This window comes from Lutra lutra, chromosome 10 (genome assembly GCF_902655055.1).
Source record: "Lutra lutra chromosome 10, mLutLut1.2, whole genome shotgun sequence".
In the NCBI taxonomy this organism is placed as follows: Eukaryota; Metazoa; Chordata; class Mammalia; order Carnivora; family Mustelidae; genus Lutra; species Lutra lutra.
The window spans coordinates 69,218,936-69,237,716 of record NC_062287.1 but is presented as its reverse complement, the minus strand read 5'-3'; the positions used below and the strand labels follow the sequence as shown (position 1 = coordinate 69,237,716).

General features: G+C 40.9%; 1 protein-coding gene across 1 annotated transcript in view; it reads left to right on the top strand.

The window, feature by feature from the left end:
- The window catches only part of RRAS2 (RAS related 2), a 71,902-nt gene that overhangs the window by 43,073 nt on the left and 10,048 nt on the right, over positions 1 to 18,781 (top strand). The window contains exons 2-4 of the mRNA XM_047694021.1: positions 12,528 to 12,615; positions 13,533 to 13,635; positions 13,807 to 13,915. Coding sequence (XP_047549977.1) covers positions 12,528 to 12,615; positions 13,533 to 13,635; positions 13,807 to 13,915 — 300 coding nt within the window. The remainder of the gene's footprint in view (positions 1 to 12,527; positions 12,616 to 13,532; positions 13,636 to 13,806; positions 13,916 to 18,781) is intronic.

The following is an 18,781-nucleotide window of genomic DNA, read 5'->3' as shown; positions in this document are numbered from 1 at the left end:
GATTCCAAAACCCATGTTTTTTCTTATACTTCGTTTATAATACGTGAAGGGGGATTCATTCTCTCTCTCTCTCTCTCTGTTTACACACACACACACACACACACACACACATTTTACATTTCACATAGTGGTGTAAAAACCTCGGAAAATTTTTGGGTGTCTGATTTGACTCCTTGTAACAGAATTGTGAAGATAGCTAGAACCTCAGCTTCCCAGGTAATAGTACTTAGTGGTGTGATTTGCTGCAAATTCTATAGCTAGAAACTAGTGGTAGCTAGAGCTGTAAGGAAACCTTCCTGATTTTAAACCATGATATTCTTTCTGTTATACCACACACATAAAACAAAGGAATTCCTTTTTTTTTTTTAAAGATTTTTATTTATTTATTTGACAGACAGAGATCACAAATAGGCAGAAAGGCAGGCAGAGAGAGAGGAAGGGAAGCAGACTCCCTGCCAAGCAGAGAGCCCGATGTGGGGCTCGATCCTAGACCCTGGGATCATGAACTGAGCTGAAGGCAGAGGCTTTAACCCACTGAGCCACCCAGGTGCCCCAAAACAAAGGAATTCTTGATAGAACCTACAAATTCTGTTTGACATAGGAGCTAAATATGTCCTAATGAAATTAGAAAGTTGGAGTCTTAAAAGATGAGACAGAGCAAATTCTTCATTTACCCTAGGAGCCAAGAAGGAGGTTGACTCCTCCAGGGGCACTTACCTGGTTGTTGCAGAGCTGGGACTAGATCCCAGGCTTCTTCCACTCCCATGCTCAGCTTTTATTACTAAAGAGTTTGTGTTTAATCCATCTAGGTATTTCCCCTTGATTCACATGTTTCAGATTTCAAAACCAACAAAAAATTTCCCTCCCACTTCTGTCTCACAACTTCCAGGTCGGATTCTTCCCATAGGTAATGATACCTTCCAGAGATACTTTATGCGCAATAAAGCAAATAGGTAAACTGTGTTTACTTAACAACGTATCTTGCAGATTCTTCTATATTATTAGTACATGAAGTCATTCTTTTCTTTAATAGCAGCATTCATATTGAATGAGTGCTTCATAATTTAAGCAGTCATTTACTGAAGGACGTTTAAGTTGTTTCCAGTCTTTCAGATTAAAAAAAATTCAATAATAAATGACCTCGCACATGTCATTTCTTATATGTACAGATGTATTGGTAGGATACATTTCTAGAAGTGAAATTGCTAGATCAAAGAGTATATGTTTCTTATATTACCATCCTTAGACCTTTATTCTTTTATATATGTGTATATAAAATGTGTATGTATGTGTATATATGTGTTTTTTTAGGCCTTTATTCTTAATGTAGAAATGGAGTGTTTTCATTTTGAATGAAAGACCTTTTAATTGCTTTTTCTATTTGGCTATAGCAGTTTATAATTTTAAAAATAAGTTACTTTAAGAGTGACAATTTATTTTTTAAACTGGTGCATGTTGTATGCTTTGATGTTAATATGACAGATTAAAGAAAGTGTAATGGAAGCAGTATTGCTTTGGAGTCAGACCTGAATTTGGATCTGTGTTCTACCAGTCTACTGACTTTGTGACATTTGGCAGGTCATGTAACCGCTAAGCGTCAGTGATCTCATCTAGAGCAACAATACCAGCCTTACAGAATTGTTGTCTAAAGCTACTGTATTTCATTAATTCTAAGAAAACATTTTCCTCTACATTCTAGTATCTTTGACATTGAGAGGCTCATAGTCAAAGACATGCTGTAGTTGTTTTGGTGGTTTTTTTTTTTTTTCCCCCTTCCTTTCTTGGCACATGAGATAATATTGGTCTTAAAATCAATGGCATCTTGGGGCGCCTGGGTGGCTCAGTGGGTTAAGCCGCTGCCTTCGGCTCAGGTCATGATCTCAGGGTCCTGGGATCGAGCCCCGCATCGGGCTCTCTGCTCTGCAGGGAGCCTGCTTCCTCCTCTCTCTCTACCTGCCTCTCTGCCTGCTTGTGATCTCTCTCTGTCAAATAAATAAATAAAATCTTAAAAAAAAAAAAATCAATGGCATCTTATTGGATTTGATGAAGTAGGGTGATGCCACAAACTGGCACAGGGGAACTGTGCTAGGGCATGGTACAGGCAGAGGAAGTTCAGTGTAATGAGGAAAGTTCAGGCTTGTGGTGGGCCGGTTGGGTGTTAGTGGAGTGGGTATAATGGAAGTTTTGTTCTAGGCAGCAGTCAGCACAGCAGAACCATCACAAAGTAAAAGGATAGTGTAGTTGGTGATGGAGCACAAGGGCAGATATTACCCACAAATCTGGGTATATAGAAGTCGGAATTAAGGCAGATTGTTGGTGGGTAACAGGACTTTGGCCCAGAGTAGAGGTTAAGGAACTGTGTGCTAATTCATAGCGGGAAGACTTTGAAGTAGTGGGGCTATGGGAAAAAATTTTGCAAATGATGCATGTACATCATATGTATATATACATATACATCTAATACATATATATATAAAAGATTATATATAAAAGATTATATTTGTCAGAGAGAGAGAGAGAGAGAGTGTGCACACACACGCGTGATTAGGGGAAGCAGCAGGCAGAGGGAGAGGCAGACTCCCCGCTGAGCAAGGAGCCCTATGCAGAATACGATCTCAGAATCCTGGGATCATGACCAGAGCTGAAGGCAGATGCTTAACTGACTGAGCTACCCAGGTGTCCCAGTATCTAGAATATATAAAGAACTCTTAAACTGAACAGTAAAAAGACAATGCAGTTTGAAAGGGGGCAAAGATTTGAACAGACATTTCTCCCAAGAAGGTCCACAAATGGCCAGTAAATATGTGAAAAGATACTCAACATCCCATTACGGAAATTTCAGTCAGAACTGCAAGGAGGGGCACCTGGGTGGCTCATTTGATAGAGCATATGAATCTTTTTTTTTTTTAAAGATTTTATTTATTTATTTGACAGACAGAAATCACAAGTAGGCAGAGAGGCAGGCAGAGAGAGAGAGGGAGAAGCAGGCTTCCCGCCGAGGAGAGAGCCCGATGCGGGGCTCGATCCCAGGACCCTGGGATCATGACCTGAGCCGAAGGCAGAGGCTTTAACCCACTGAGCCACCCAGGCGCCCCTATAGAGCATATGAATCTTGATTTCAGGGTTATAAATTTGAGCCCCACATTGGGTGTAGAGGTTACAAAAAAATTATTTAAAAAAATTTTAAGGAGATGTTACTGTACATTCACTAGGATGACTAGAATCAAAAAGACACATGTTCTGTGACAAGTATTGGTGAAGATACTAAGAAGTTAGACCCCTCAAACACTGCTGATGGGAATGTAAAATGGCACACCTACTTCGGAAGAGAGTTTGGCAGTTCTTCAAGTAAACGGTATGACCCAGCAATTCCAGTACTAGAAATGTACCCGAGAAAAGTGAAAACATATGTTCACCCAAAAGATTGTACATGAATGTTCATGGCAGCATCATTTATAATAGCCAAAATGTAAAAACAATTCCAATGTCCATTATCCAGTGGACGGGTAAATATGGAATGATCTGTTCATACGGTGACGCACCACAGCAAAAGAATGAGAAGTGAAGTTCTGATATATGCTGTGACATGGATGGATGTTGAAAACATATGCTAATAAGTAAAAGAGGCCAGACACAAAAAGACCAGAATATTACATGATTGGATTTATATGAAATGTCCTGAGCAGGCATGTTGATAGAGACAGAAAGTAGATTGTTGGTTTAGTGGCCCTAGGGTTGGGAGAGGATGGAGGGAAGGGAAAGGCCTGCTGAGGGATGTGGGATTCCTTTTGGGGTTGATGAAAATGTTCCGGAATTAGATCTTGATGACCGTTTCACGACCTTGTGAATTACTAAAAACTGTTGACCAGTGTACTTTAAATGGGTGAATTTTCTGGTATGTGAATTATATTCCAGTAATGCTCTTAAAAACAAAAAGTGGCCCTAGTTCTAGGAATGGCCTGGATTACATATGTAGCAGATTATCTGTATAAGAAAAGAGTTAAGGGTAGAAGCAGCCAATTATAAGAGCTGGAACGCATGTTGATTGGGAAAGTCCCCGAGAAGAGGGAGGAAAGATGGTGATGTCTGGGTTGGGAATAAAACAGTAGCAGTTATCAGCTACTGTTACTGTCCTGCCAAGGTCAGATGAGTAAGAACTAACAATGCTGAGACTCTGACTGTGGATCTTGTAATGTTTGAAAATGCTTCCTGCCTAAATCCGTATTGGCCCCGAGGTCTTTCTTGTGGGGACCCCCATCACAGGGAGGACCCTGATATAGAGAGCAAAGGATACAGAAATAGGACCAAGGGGAGGCCTGAACAGTTTCGTGTCCCAGAGGTCAAGGACTGTCGTCTTCATCGGAAATGTCCCACAGAGGCCAGTGTTAACGTTGTTTAGGTAGGTTTGGTCCACATAAGGTTGGAGGTAAGGAAGGCTAACTTAACTAAGTTAATAGCTGTCAGGATAGAGAGGATAGGGTGGATCTGGAAATTCCCTAGGAGTCAGGTCCAGTCAAAGCAAGAACCCAAAGACACAGTCAAGACCTGGTGTGTTAAAAGGAATGTCATGGGATTTATTCAGATTTCCCATGGGGATAGTATGAGCTATTAATGTGTACATACCATTCACAGGCTTATATGGCCTTCTGTTTATTACTTCTGTCTGTGCCAATTGTCACTGTGCTTTAAGAAAATTAAGTCTTATCCTTAAAACTTCATTTAGGCTTTGTACATTATTTTTCAAAATTAGATTGCAGTTACTGGAGGATGAGAGCAAATGAATACTAAGTCCAGACAAGGAAAATAAGCTCTATTATGCTGCATGATAGAGGCCACTGGCTTACTATTGCCAGCTGGTTTCTAAATACTATGGCAGCTCTGAGGGAGGAATGTATAGTTGTGTAAGCAGTACCTGAGTTAGGCTTGTACCTACCGATGGTCTATATGTATATGAGCAGTGGCTGTTGCCATGGCAGGGCCCTCAGTTCCCTTTATCAAAAATCACCTCACTGGTACTGTGAACTAAACATTTTTGTCCATCCAATATGTTAATTTTACAAGTTGTGATAGGGTTGGTGGAGGGAAGTGAAAGAAGAACGAGGAAAAGCTTTCTCTTCCCTTCTTTCTTTTTGAGCCTTGCGTTTAGAAGGATAAAAGCTTTGAGCAGTAAGCTGACCCTCCCTTTGGGGAGCTGACATCAGGAAATGGTAGTTTACCTTCCTGAATAATTTTCCTTTCACAGAGTTTGAAGCTTTTCTTTTTCTTTTTGACCTGTGCTGAAAATGTTACTAAAGATTCATTTTGGTTTAGAATTTTGCTTTTTAAAAGAGCAAGCATCACTGGAAGGGTTGGGGTGAGCTCCTACTGCAGCGTGCTCTAATGTGGACTGATCATTTTCCACCTCGTGTCTCTGGGTGAGCTCTAGCTTTCCTGAGGGAACTGTTAGGGTTAATTTGAGAGTGGAAAGTGGAAGGAACAGTGGCAGATAGGTCAGTGGTTTTGTACCTAGAATGTTATCAGAGGGAAGCAAATGCTAGGATAAGAATGAGGTAGCGGAGAGTTAGGGCAGGATGGTGTAGTTGGGGTGTCTAAGGGGTGCCCCAAAGACAGGCTTTCCCTTCTTCTTGGTGTCACTTCGGCCTGGCTCTCTACATTGGGAAAGGAAAGGAAATTCCCTCTTTGTCTCTTGGGCCAAATGCCTCTTCTATAGAGATTAGAATAGAACTCAGGGTTAATCTGCCTCAGGACTGTATTTCACTGGTAGCTTTTGTGGTCTGGCCTTACAGACCTAAATGCAGATGAGAATAGTTTTTCCCTGGGGAAATGAGCACCAACTGACTGACTTAGAAACAAATTTTTGAAATAGAAGCAGTTTATAAGTTGACTCTGTACTGTACTTTTTCTTGTTGCATACCAGGCCCACTGATTTGCAACCAGGTACTTCACAGGAGGTGTGCACCCCTGAGACTGCACAGAAGTCACATAAAAGGCACACGGTGGCTTTGGATAATCTGAGACAATTAGCCACATTGACTGAAGGCCGAAGTTTTGTTAAAAAGAGACTAAAAGGATTACTGGACTTAGGGTACCTTTTATTCTGTGTTAGAGTCCTGGAGGATCCATTATGGGGAATCTCCATAATTATACTTGTTAGATGAAATGAAATACTAATTTCAGTCAGGAAGAACTGTCCTTGCCTAAAGGAATATCAGGCATATTGGAAACGTTTGACATAACAATAAGGGAGGGTGTTGCATGGAACAAAGGTTCTCTGTGACTTGACAGCTGCTATTAAAAAGTGACACCAGGAAGAGCCTGACTCTGGCCTCAGCTGCCTGAAGTTGCTACAGCCTTCTCTAGTGTTACCAGAGGAATTTGCACTGCTCTTGTGTTAGCAGATAGAGGCTACTGATGGATGGCTAACCAGGTCCTCATTGTGCTCTGGGAAATCAATTTCTGACCTCTCAGTACAATCTTCTGAATGACTGGCTTTCCTAATGGCCAGTATTTTAAGGTTCTAACTATGTACAGGGTATCTTGCTTAACTCAAAGAAGTTCTAAGAAGCATGAACTATGCTGTGGATATATCAGATCTAGTTGGAAGTATGTAATAGGGCTTTAACTGGAACTCTAACCTATTTTATTTTCTCTTGAAGCTCGGAGGCTGAGAATAAAGCAGTAGTTACCAAGTTATACTCCTATTTCAAGGACTTGCATGGAGGGTGGCCTTAAATTGGTTTTGCACGTTTCGCCCATACCTTATCTCCAGGAAGTAAAAGTGTGGAGAGTTAAGGGTTCTAAGACAAGGATTTTTTGGACAGAACTGTTAGTATGTGGTATGTTCCGTGTCTTTCCCCATCTCCACACACAGCTTCTGGAGAGGAAGATACTTCTCTTAAGTCCCTTTCAGTGAAGCCAAATGATAGGGGAGGCTTTAGTAGAATCATTCTGAGAACTTGACATGTATCCCCTGGTGTTTGGTAGAGCATGAGCAATAGTATGTGAATCTGTGGGTCCCTAGCAGAGCAGAAAAGAACATGGCTACATAGTTAGGAATCTGCACTTCAGAAGACAGTAGTGTTTCCTTGAGCTTCTGGATGGAACCAGGTTAAAACCTTCTAAAGAGGGACACTGTGCATAACTACCTGGAAGATGAGATGCTCTAATTTGCCACAGGTAGGTAGTAAAAGTAGAGTGCTGTACTCTGGTCTGTCTGACTTTCATCTCAGGCTCTTTCCACTCCACTGCACTGCCTCCCCAGAGGCCCTGCACGCTAGGACATGGTGGTGGGATGAAGCTGCATGAGCTCAGCAGACACTCCTAGCCCGCTGAGAACCTGGCATCCATGGCGCTCACTGGCGACCCCAGCTCTTCCGTCCCTCTGGTCTGCTTTCTCGCACCACCCCCCACAACTTCTCTCTGGAAGGTTTCTTTTTTTCCCAAGATCCTCCAGAGCCCCATCTAAAGTGGGCACTGGGACATGCCCTCCTTAAATTATCCCTGCACTTACCCTTTCTGTTGAGAAATGGGCTTTAGAGATGTTAAGTCAGTTGCCCCAAGGACTCAAAACAGCTAGAAAGTGGAAATGGCATCTGGGTTTGAATTTCAGGTTTCTCAGACTCTGGTGCCCATACACATCTTCTTTTCCTTGTGCTGCCTCCAGCAAAGGCTTTATAAGAAAATGAGCCCTTATGAAACCTCCTGTTTTGGTTTATTTTATCATGATTTTAAAAACATTATACAAGTTTTGTGGATAGAATTAAGAATAGAAAATACTGACTTGAAATGGAAGGGAGCAGAGAACCACAGAATTCTGTATCTAGAATATTTCATGATGTGGATTCTGTATATAATGTGTGGGAAGAAGGTTGAGCTGAACTAGATGTTAATAAAAGAAAGTCTTCCTTTCCTTTCTGTACCCCATGTTTTTAGAGGACTCCTGAGACTCTCCTGAGAATGGCACCAATGGCACCTTAGATCTAGCCTCCCGTCCCTTTTATATGCAAGGGCAGTAAACTTAACCAATGTGCTGGATTTACAGAATTTTCACAAATCTCCTGTAAATTACCCATCCCATTGTGTAGACCAGGCTCCGCTCTGTGGCAGTGCTTGGGAACTACACTTTCATCGGTAGCAGGGGGTCAGGAGAAAGTGGGCTTTCACTCCTGCCCCCTAAATGCAGAAGTGGCCTCAGCTCATTCTCTTTCCTGTCCTTCCCCCTTCTTTTCTTCCTTAAGGCAGCTTCTTTGAATGGGAAGATAGTGAGCTGGCAGTTCTCTTAGGCCGAGCAGAATTCCTCTTGTGCAATCTAGTGGCGTATAATCAGGAATACTATTCCTGCCATCACAGCATAATGCTTTTGACATTATTAAGGGCTTTTGACAACCTTACCCAGACCAGATTTTATCAAGGGGAAATTGACTCCTCTCTGAATGGAGGTAGCTTCCCTAATCCTAAACTTTTCTCCATAAATCTTAACAACCTTAAGGAGACTTACGTCCATTTGCCCTTCGTACTACCTGGAAGGCATCCTGCCCTTTGAAAGCAGGCATTCCCTTTGTTTCTGGCCAGGGTCCTCCTCCATGCATCCTTTCCTGTGATACCAAGAAAACAAAGTACTTTCTCTCTGCTCTTCTTCCCCTTTCAATGTGTTCTCTACTGCCTTCTGTTATGCGATACTGTGCCTACTATTTTTTTTTCTTGCTTTCTGCTATAGAATATCCTTTCTGGACTATGGTTGGCAACTTCTTCAGTCTCAGGACGGAGACTGTTTTCTGGCATATTGCTGGACTGGGTTTATAAGTGAATGTGCACATAGTTCCTGTACATGACTGCAGTCTTTAAGCCACCTAAATTTTGTTGCCTTCTGAACTAGCATGATATAGGCATTTCTTGCTGTTGCAGTTTCTTGGCCAGTGTATTTCCACTCCCTGCTCCCCAGACCCCTAATCCCAGCACTGGATGTAGTGTAACAAGCAGTGGGGCTCTGTGAATGTTGGGCCTTGTCTCCATGATGCTCTCTAAATACTTGTCAACAAAACTAACGAAACCAGGAGAGCAAGAGCAATTGGCTGAGGATTTCAAGTGGTGAAAAATAAGGCTTCTTATGGTGAACAGTATGGATCAAACTAGAGGCTTTGCATGCTGTGTAAAGAAAGCACTGAATCCTGTAAACAGCAGGGAACCATTAAATTTTGAAATTATTTGGCCCAGGAGGGTTTGTTACTGTCCTGTTTTGCAGATGTTAAAGGTTAGAAAGGTAAAGTAACTTGTCTCAGGTTCTACAGCTAGAAAGTAGCAGAGTTCGTATCAAATCTAGGGCTGACCATCACTAGAGACTGATTTCTTGTTGGTAATTTGCTGCCTTAAATATCTGGTTCCTAGGTTTAAGTAACAGAAACGTTATGTCTCTGCGGCGGGAGCTGATGATTATATTTGCTAACTGCAATGAAGAATGCTCTTTTTAGGCTCATTCTGATCTGTGGCTTACAGGCATTATGAGAGAAGGAGGTCTTGGATTCTGTGTCAGTCAGGCCCTGGAGCATTGTTATTTGGATGGATTTTTATGAGGGAGGAAGATGCTTTCTGGCTTCCTAAAATCAATATATAGCAACAAAATGATGGTCCCTACAGACATATTTTGAAAGCAGGACACAATGAAGATGAAATATGGACCTAAATATCCAGAAATTCCAGCAATTAGTTTGTCTTAAAAATGTCACTGGAATAAGTGTATGCCCGTGTTAGTTAGCAAAATGGCAAAATTCTTACAACATTAAGATTATGTTGGGGTGTGAGGGCTCCCGGGTGGCTCAGTGGGTTAAGCCTCTGCTTTCAGCTCAGGTCATGATCTCAGGGTCCTGGGATCGAGCCCCACGTCAGACTCTCTGCTCAGCGGGGAGCCTGTTTCCTCCTCTCTCTCTGCCTGCCTCTCTGCCTACTTGTGATCTCTCTGTCAAATAAATAAATAAAATCTTTAAAAAAATTAAAAAAAGATTATGTTGGGGTGCCTGGGTGGTTCACTTGTTAAGTGTCTGCCTTTGGCTCGGGTCATGATCCTGTGGTCCTGGGATTGAGCCCCACATCAGGCTCCCTACTAGTGGGGAGTCTGTTTCTCTCTCTGCCTGCTCCCCCTACTTGTGCTCTCTCTCGCTCTCTCTCGCTCTCTCACTCTCACTGTCAAATAAATAAATAAAATCTTTAAAAAAAAAAATAAGAGGCCAACTCTATTTCAGCTCAGATCATGACCTTAGCCTTAGGGTCGTGAGCTCGAGCCCCCGTGTCTTCATATGGCTCTGTGCTGGATGTGGAGCCCTCTTGGGATTCTCTACTTCCCCATCTCTCTCCCTCTCTTAAAAAAAAGAGGGGGGGACACCTGGGTGGCTCAGTGGGTTAAAGCCTTTGCCTTCGGTTCAGGTCATGATCTCAGGGTCCTGGGATCGAGTCCCGCATTGGGCTCCCTGTGCAGCAGGGAGCCCGCTTCCTCCTCTCTTCTCTCTGCCTGCCTCTCTGCCTGCTTGTGATCTCTCTCTGTCAAATAAATAAATAAAATCTTTAAAAAAAAAGAAAAAAAGATCACGTTTCAAGAGCTAAGAGGGACAAAGAAAATGTGAAACTTCCATAGCCTCTAAAAGGAAAAATAATTTCTTTTAATGGCCCTCAAAGTTGCTTAAACTCAATTATTGTCTTATATATGTTAATGTCTTAATTCTGTCTCACGGTACAAAAAAAAAGTCACATCGAACGAATTTCTTATGCATAACTACAATATATTTAATATTCATTTTTTTCAGATAAAGTGAGAGGGACAGTGCAGGACATTTTAGCACATTTAGGTATAAACTGGAAGTAGTCAATGAATTTCAGGTTTTATAAGATGAAAGCATGCCAGGAAGTATCCGATTTCTGCCGAGAAACACGTTTCAGGAAACTAATCTTAAAAAGATATAAACAATATGGTTATCCGACTTGCTTGGGGGAAAGACTACAGTTTTAAGTTGTTTAGAATACTGTACACAAAGATATCATTGCCAGTTGTATCACTTTTTGAAGAGATGTGGGTGCCAAAAAAGAAGTTTAGTATTGCTTTGGTGTCTCTTAATTTTTAAGGATGGGGTGGTGATGGAGATGGTTTTCTACTCAAAGCTGCTCCTGTTGGTAAATGTTTCTTTTACAGCCTTTGTTTGAAAAATCACACATTTCAGTGAAACCATCCAAAAGGAAATAGGATTATGGATACTGAATTCTGTGATTAAAGTTAATCCTAAAATATAAACAAAATGTGGAAAGTGTCCTTCAAACATAAAATTTATCAAGTCATAGTAGCAAGGAGATCAGTATCCTCTCCCCAGCTCCCCATCCAGGGGTTTCTTTACTGTCTGTTCGGAGTGCCTACTTCTGAGTAGCTTTATGGTGTTTGTGATACATGCTGGGGGAGGAGGGAGGGTTGTCACTTAAGAATGCTGTGTCCCTGGAGCCAGCAGGTCCAGTTGCTAGGAAGCCTTGCCTGAAGAATGGTTGAATCCTTTTGGCTCCGGTTCTCAGCATCAAGCTGCCTTCCTCTAAGTCATTCCCTTGCATTTGGTAATGAGCCAGTGGGAAAGTAGGCTTTGAGGAAGTCAGTCAAGAGGGGAGAGCATAGGAGATGCTCAGAACAAAAGAAGGATGATGTCAGTGTCCCAGTTAGTGGCCTTCTGTCAGAAGTGGGAATAAGTTCTCTCAGATTCTTATTTTTGCCATTGTTTTCTTTTTAAAACCTTTAAAGAAATTGTGAAGTATAATACACAAACATTTTTAACTGGCTCACTGAGATTCTTCCCTTCTTACTCTGCTGCCTTAACTGTCCTTTCCTCTGGTGATGATTGCAGAAGATAACAGTTTGGAGGCTTTGCTTAACCAAAGAAGACAGAAATAGAAGTTGAGATGAAAAAACCCACAAAAATATCAGTGAAAGAATAAGTTTGAGATCCCTACCAAAAAAAATTTCTGAAATCCCATTTTCTTATAATACCCAAGGCAGCTGAATGGGAAAAAGACAAGATGTGAGGAAAAAGGGGAGAAATGAACATGAGGCATGGAATCTTCCAGATCCCTATTTCTTGTCTCCCTTTATTTCAGACTGCTTTGTTCTCAGGACTGATCCTTACAACTGGGTTGCAAATAGACCTGGGTTATAACTGACTAGTTTTCTAGTTTTGGAAGAACATGAGATCTAGATATATATTATCTTGGGTATATATAATTATGAAAAAATTATTGTATATAATTATGAAAAAAACTATAGTAGGTCTTTGGCAGTCTTCTTGCATATATCAGATAGGAAAATTCAGAGATATTTAGTACCTTTTCTCTACTTGGAAGCTGCTCTGAATAGATTTCATTGGGTGGGAAGCCAACATAGTGGGATAAACCTTAATACAATGCAGATATCATTGTTAACTCTGGATAAGTGGGATTTGATAAAGTTACACTGGTACTTGGATAGGCAAGTAAACATAAATTTAAAACAAAGATTATTTTTCTTACAGTCCTATTTTGTAACGGATTATGACCCAACCATTGAAGATTCCTACACAAAGCAGTGTGTGATAGACGACAGAGCAGCCCGGCTAGATAGTAAGTGATCTGCCTTTATTTGATAGTTCGATAGCCTGTTTTTAAAAAGTAAGCTTGGGCATTTTGCTAGTTGCACACTACAATGGAAATATCATAGGTGGTGTTGAACACAAGCCCACCTCCTTCATTAGTTTTGATTGATGCATCAGCATTTAGGATATTTAAATATTTCTCAGTAAATGTAACATAAAACTAATTATGTTGACCTTGTGCTGATGAAATTAATCTTGTCATTGTAGCGTGTTGAAGTTGTATTTTGAGGGACATTCGGGAAAAAAACATGAAGTTTCAGCTCTTCCTGCTTTCCCGCAAATGTTAAAATGGGTGAAGTAAATATAGAAAAGATTGAATATTTGTTAACTTGCTTGGAATTTTTAGCACAGAGGCGGCAGCAAATAGGGTTTTGTGCTTGGTCACGCACTCCCAAGTCTGCACAAAAGATAGTCCTGTTCTTTTAATTGACACGATTTTTTCATTCCCAGAGATCAAGAGGTGCATTAGCACCTGCACTGTAAGTGTGGTGTTTGTGGGGAGTAGACCAAGATTTCTTTTGTGAATTTACAGGTGTCTTTTTCAGTTCTTTCCGTGGAGGAGATAAAACATTCAAGTGACTTCAGAGGTGATCTGACTCCATCTGCCTAGATGTATTCGGTATTTTTAACCTTGTAATTGGTATGCTAATGTATTCTAGCTACAAAATCAACCCGTACTGATGAAGATGACTCTGAAGCTGTCTGCTGTGAGATATGTTTGTTTCTAGTGTCGGGAATAGAGCGCTATGAGGAGAATTCCATGTCTTTAATTACACTATGTATGATGTGCTCTGAAGGACCCATATTAATTGGGCCTGCCCTTGTGGGGAAGCCATGTATGAGATGAAAACATGAACACGGTTACATGTATTGTTTTCTCTTTAGTTCTGGATACAGCAGGACAAGAAGAGTTCGGAGCTATGAGAGAACAGTATATGAGAACTGGCGAGGGTTTCCTGTTGGTCTTTTCAGTCACAGATCGAGGCAGGTTTGTACCAGTATTAAATACAGATCTTCTGTTCATGCATAGATCACTATTTTATTGAATTTGGACTTCTTGTTTTTAGAGAAAAAGATAGAGTAATGAGATACTAAATGGGGTGTGAGACTAGCCACGTTCTGATATTTGAGCAAATTGATTTGTCTGTTTCTGTTTTAGTTTCGAAGAAATCTATAAGTTTCAAAGACAGATTCTCAGAGTGAAGGATCGTGATGAGTTTCCAATGATTTTAATTGGTAATAAAGCAGATCTGGATCATCAAAGACAGGTGAGAAGGAATGTTGCTGCTGGGAATCCCATTGTTGATAATCACAAAAAGATGAATTGGTGAACGGATGTGTTTCATGAAACTACTGAAAGTGCCATGATCAGAAAACCTGCTGACCGTGGCACACTAGATCTGGGGATATCAAATTCTCATACATATTTACACAGAACTTCAGTGGACCCTGAAAACCTGTGAGTATTTGTACTAGCTCCGTTCACATGTTATAATTTCTTGGATAATCTCCAAAACTCTAATTCGGTTAGGTCATCTTAAAGTTACCCTTTATTACAGGCCAAGTTTTTTCAGTGTTAATGCTAAATTACTTTCATTTAGAGAATAGCTTTGACCTGAATGACAATATTTGGGTTTTCCCTGAGTTCCATCAGTGACGGAATATTCTGTTCATTCTTTGCACTGGCAGGATCTAACACCAGTAACCTCTAAGGGAAGAAGATTTTTAGTATTTAGTTCTAGGCTAGATTATACTCTCTTGTTTCTTTACCCACTTCACATTTAATTTTTAAAATTTGGAGTATATATTGTCCACTCATTTTTGTGGGCGAGCAGAACAAGGTCAGATGTAAATTAGTGCAGGCTCTCCCGTCACTTAGGGTTTCTTTTTGTGTCTTTTTATTTCATTTCAGGGTTTAGCCTCTAAAAATTACATCTGGAAATGTAATTGTTTTAAGTTGTTTCTTAATTTTTGCTGGTATTTAAATTGTCTTCTGTTTTTACATAGCTTTATGTTACTTTTTAAGATTTTGTTTGAAAGTGCAAACATCTGGAAAAATGGGTTGAGAACACCTCTGAGGACAGCCTTCCATTTTGTAGTTAACTGTAATTTAATACAAATCTTTGTGTGCTCTATTTGTAAAATTTTGTTGAAGGTATACCAAGTTTAAAATGTGGGCTTAAGAGAATATTTTTGTTCCAGTGCTAAGATTTAGAAATGTTTATTGGTGATATTTGATGTAGAATAAATTTTACTGGTAGGTCTTTTTAAAATCTGAATTATTATGAAGTTAAGGTGAAAAAAATTTTTTTTAAAATATTTTATTTATTTATTTGACAGACAGAGATCATGAGTAGACAGAGAGGCAGGCAGAGAGAGAGTGGGGGAAGCAGGCTCACCACTGAGCGGAGAGCCCGTTGCGGATCTCAATCCCAGGACCCTGGGATCGTGACCTGAGCAGAAGGTAGAGGCCTTAACCCACTGAGCCACGCAGGCACCCCTAAGGTGAAAAAATTTGATCTTCACTTCAAACCAGTATAAACTTTTTGAAATAATTTAGAATGTGGCATTGTTCACATCTTAAACCTTAAGAGTAGATACTCCGTCTATTTTTGAATTTTTTTATTTTTAGGGTCATTTCCTTCAGGGTTTCTGAACCTAACTATATTTATTAAAAGTTGCCAGTAGAATCTGTCTGGTGATCTTCTCAGTCCTTTCTAGTACTGGAAACATTTTTTTTTTTTTTTAAAGATTTTATTTATTTATTTGACAGACAGAGATCACAAGTAGGCAGAGAGGCAGGCAGAGAGAGAGAGGAAGGGAAGCAGGCACCCTGCTGAGCAGAGAGCCCGATGTGGGGCTCGATCCCAGGACCCTGAGACCATGACCTGAGCCGAAGGCAGAGGCTTAATCCACTCAGCCACCCAGGCGCCCCGTACTGGAAACACTTTTATATGTCACTGGATCTGGGAGTAATTTCGAAGTAGCTCTGCCGTGAGCAAGAGGCTCCCCTCCCTACCTCTTCTACCCGACCCCTGAGTGCTTTCTGCCCTGATGATGGAAAGGTTTTTCTCACACCTTTCCATGGTTGTACGTAGCTCCAGTAATAGAATAGGTGGGAGGACTGGGGTGAGTTGGAGGTCTCCTGTAGGGTAGGTGATGGTAGGTCAGGAAGTATGGGGAATCCTATGTCCCCCAGACCAAACAGGCCCTGCCGTGATGGTCCTAGGGCAGAGGGTCCGTAGGAGTTACTTCTAAGTCATCTCTCTACTGAAGATGGCATGTTTGTGCCACAGTTTCCTATGTCTGCAGATCATCAACGTATTATGGCACTTCGACTTTGTTTCACACAGTGGGCTTATAAAATTTTTCATCTAAGGTTTTTTCCTTTTTATAAGAAGAGTAAAGATTCTCAGAGTAAAATAAAAAACAAAGGTGATGAGAAGGAACAATGTAGGGAATGGTAAGTTTCATATTTTCATCACCCTGAAGATAGCAGTTGGCCTGGAGTAAGTTCTTCTATATTCATTTCTCTGCTTTAAACTGTATACACGATAAATTATGTATACATTGAAAGCTCAAACGTGTGTATCCAAGGGAGAAGAGCAAGTAGCTGAGATCTGACTGCTTAATTTTCACTCATTCCTGTAGATTCTGCTCTCTGAAGGATAGGCACTGAGGAAAACTGGATTCCTGGCTTCTGCTTCATCTCCTCTTCACCCTTGCACTCAGGCACAGCTTCTGCACTTACGGGAGCCTTAGGTGCTGGCTGGCTGCAAATCCTACTGCCTTTCCCTCCTTCCATTCATTTCCCACTTGTTTGCACGATTCTTACTCACTTTCTCATTCTTAAACTGACAGCACTTTCTTCCCCTTCCTCACTCTCAGCTGATGATGAGTAATATTTTCCTATTTCACTGAGACATTTCTGCACATTTCCACCTCCACATGTACTAACCTAAGTACACATGTACCCCCATCAATTCTGCCTTCCCCCATTTAGGTGGATAAACTGTTCACCTGTCTGTGCCCATCCTCTCTCTCTAGTAGGCACTGGGTCCCCTTCCAGTTTTTCCCATTTCTTTGCCGCATGATCGTTCCCACCAGTGTGGCTCTCCTCTTTAAAACAATCTGTAATTATAGCAAAAGCTTGTTCTTAATCTCACATTCTTCTCTGTGTAACTTTTTGCTGCTTCTTGTCACACAGAACTCCCTGAAAGTGTTATCTACACTTGCTCTCTCTCCTCTCTTTCCTGCCGTTCTTGCTTGCCCTGACCCCGGGCATGCAGTGCCTGAGTCAAGGTCACAATTTACGCAGATGTCAGTAACATTTGACACAGTTACTCACACTCTCATTTTTGAAACACTGTGTTTACTTAGCTCTGGGACAGTGGAACCTTTGCCTCTTCCCTCTCCCTTTGCTGATCTTCCCTTCTCTCTCTCAGGTGTCTTAGGGCTCAGGTACACCCTCTTCTAAGGCTCTGGCTGTATAAAGACCATCATGCTTCACTCCCCAGCCTTTGAGGGCCGTGCACAGCACATTTGAAATTGGGTGCTATGCTAAAGGTTTTTTTACCTTTGTAAAGTCTCTTCAGAAGTAAAGGTGTTGTCCAGAATGTCTTGGCACCTTGCCTTGCTTTACCAACAGCCTGGACAGGCCACAGGGATCCCATAAAGATTTCTTTCCCCTGTTCAGAAATGCTTACTTTTTTGGTCATCACCCCTAAAACGTTCTTACTCAGTAACCAGTCTGACTTGCTAAGTTATTGACCCAGTTCATTGTTTCTGCCTTTGTCTTAGACACAATCGTTTGTGGACTTTTTCTAGTTTCTAGCTAGATAACAAATGCCAGTTCTCCATGTTTTTGGAATCTGTGGGTCAGCCCTTGGGCATTCTTCCTACTGGTTCCTGAGATTCTGAACCCATCTGGGAAGGGAGATCAGCCAGAAGAGATTTTGGTTACTTTCTTCTGGCTTCTGTATCTCTTGATTTGGCTTCTTCCTTCCTTCCATCCATCCATCCATCCATCTATCCATCCAATATTTATTGAACCCTTTTTCTAGACACTAATGACAGAGCAACAGAAAGAACAAAGTCACTGAAGTTTACATTAAATAAAAAGAATTTGGTTAATGTTACTACGCACCTAGCCCCTTAGAGATACTTTGATCATTTTGTTTATCCTTTCAGAGATGTAGGAAGAAAACATAAGTAAATGACTTGTTTGTGCTTACTAAAATGTTAAAGTAGGTAAATATGATAGCACACTGAATCTGAAATTTAATACAGCAGTATGTGGGCTTGGATTGTTGACTTGGTGATATCTCTAGTTTCAGGTTCCTTGTCCTTTGACTCAGCCCTGTGTAGAAACAGACTGTTTTGCTTTTTTGTTGTTGTTTTGTTTTGTTTGTTTTTTACTCTTTCTTCTCTCCCAGCTTACCTTAGCTTCCCCATCTCCTTTCCCCCTTGTTAGGTGGTAGTGGCTTACTGTTAATGTGAGAAGGGAACCCATTATACTTACAATAATACCTAACTAAGTGTACTAACCCCCACTCCGTTTGTTAGTACCTTGACCATAGTATGCCCCTGTAAGCCTCTCCCAGGAAAAAGACATTGCCCGAACCCCCAGTGGTATTAAGGGTCTCTTCTTGCCTTATCTGTTTGTACCTTGTCTGCATCTAAAAGATTTGTAAACCATTGAGTGTAAGCAGCCTGAGGGCTTCTCAGCTTTAACCATTTAGTTTTGTTCATGCTTTGTCCTTAGCACATACAACAAAGGTAAGTACTCAATAGATATTTGCTGAATGAATGATTCAAGGCATCAGTGAATCAAACCATGTATTAATTTGATGATTCTTTCTATACAATCGATATTTTTGAAAATAAAACAAAAACATGTTTTGCTTCTGCAAACTTAGGTTATTTATTAACTAGACACATCTATGTGAGCATTGCAAATGTTTTGGTCTATTCCTACTAAACCCAGTTTAATAAAATTGCTCTCATCATTCTTATCTTGCTCTTCTCTATTTGGAAATACATAGTACTAGATAAACTCATTATTGTGGATGTCTTCTAATACTTATTTGTGCCTTTGAAGTGAAACCACTGGAGGTTCCCCAATGCAGATCTGT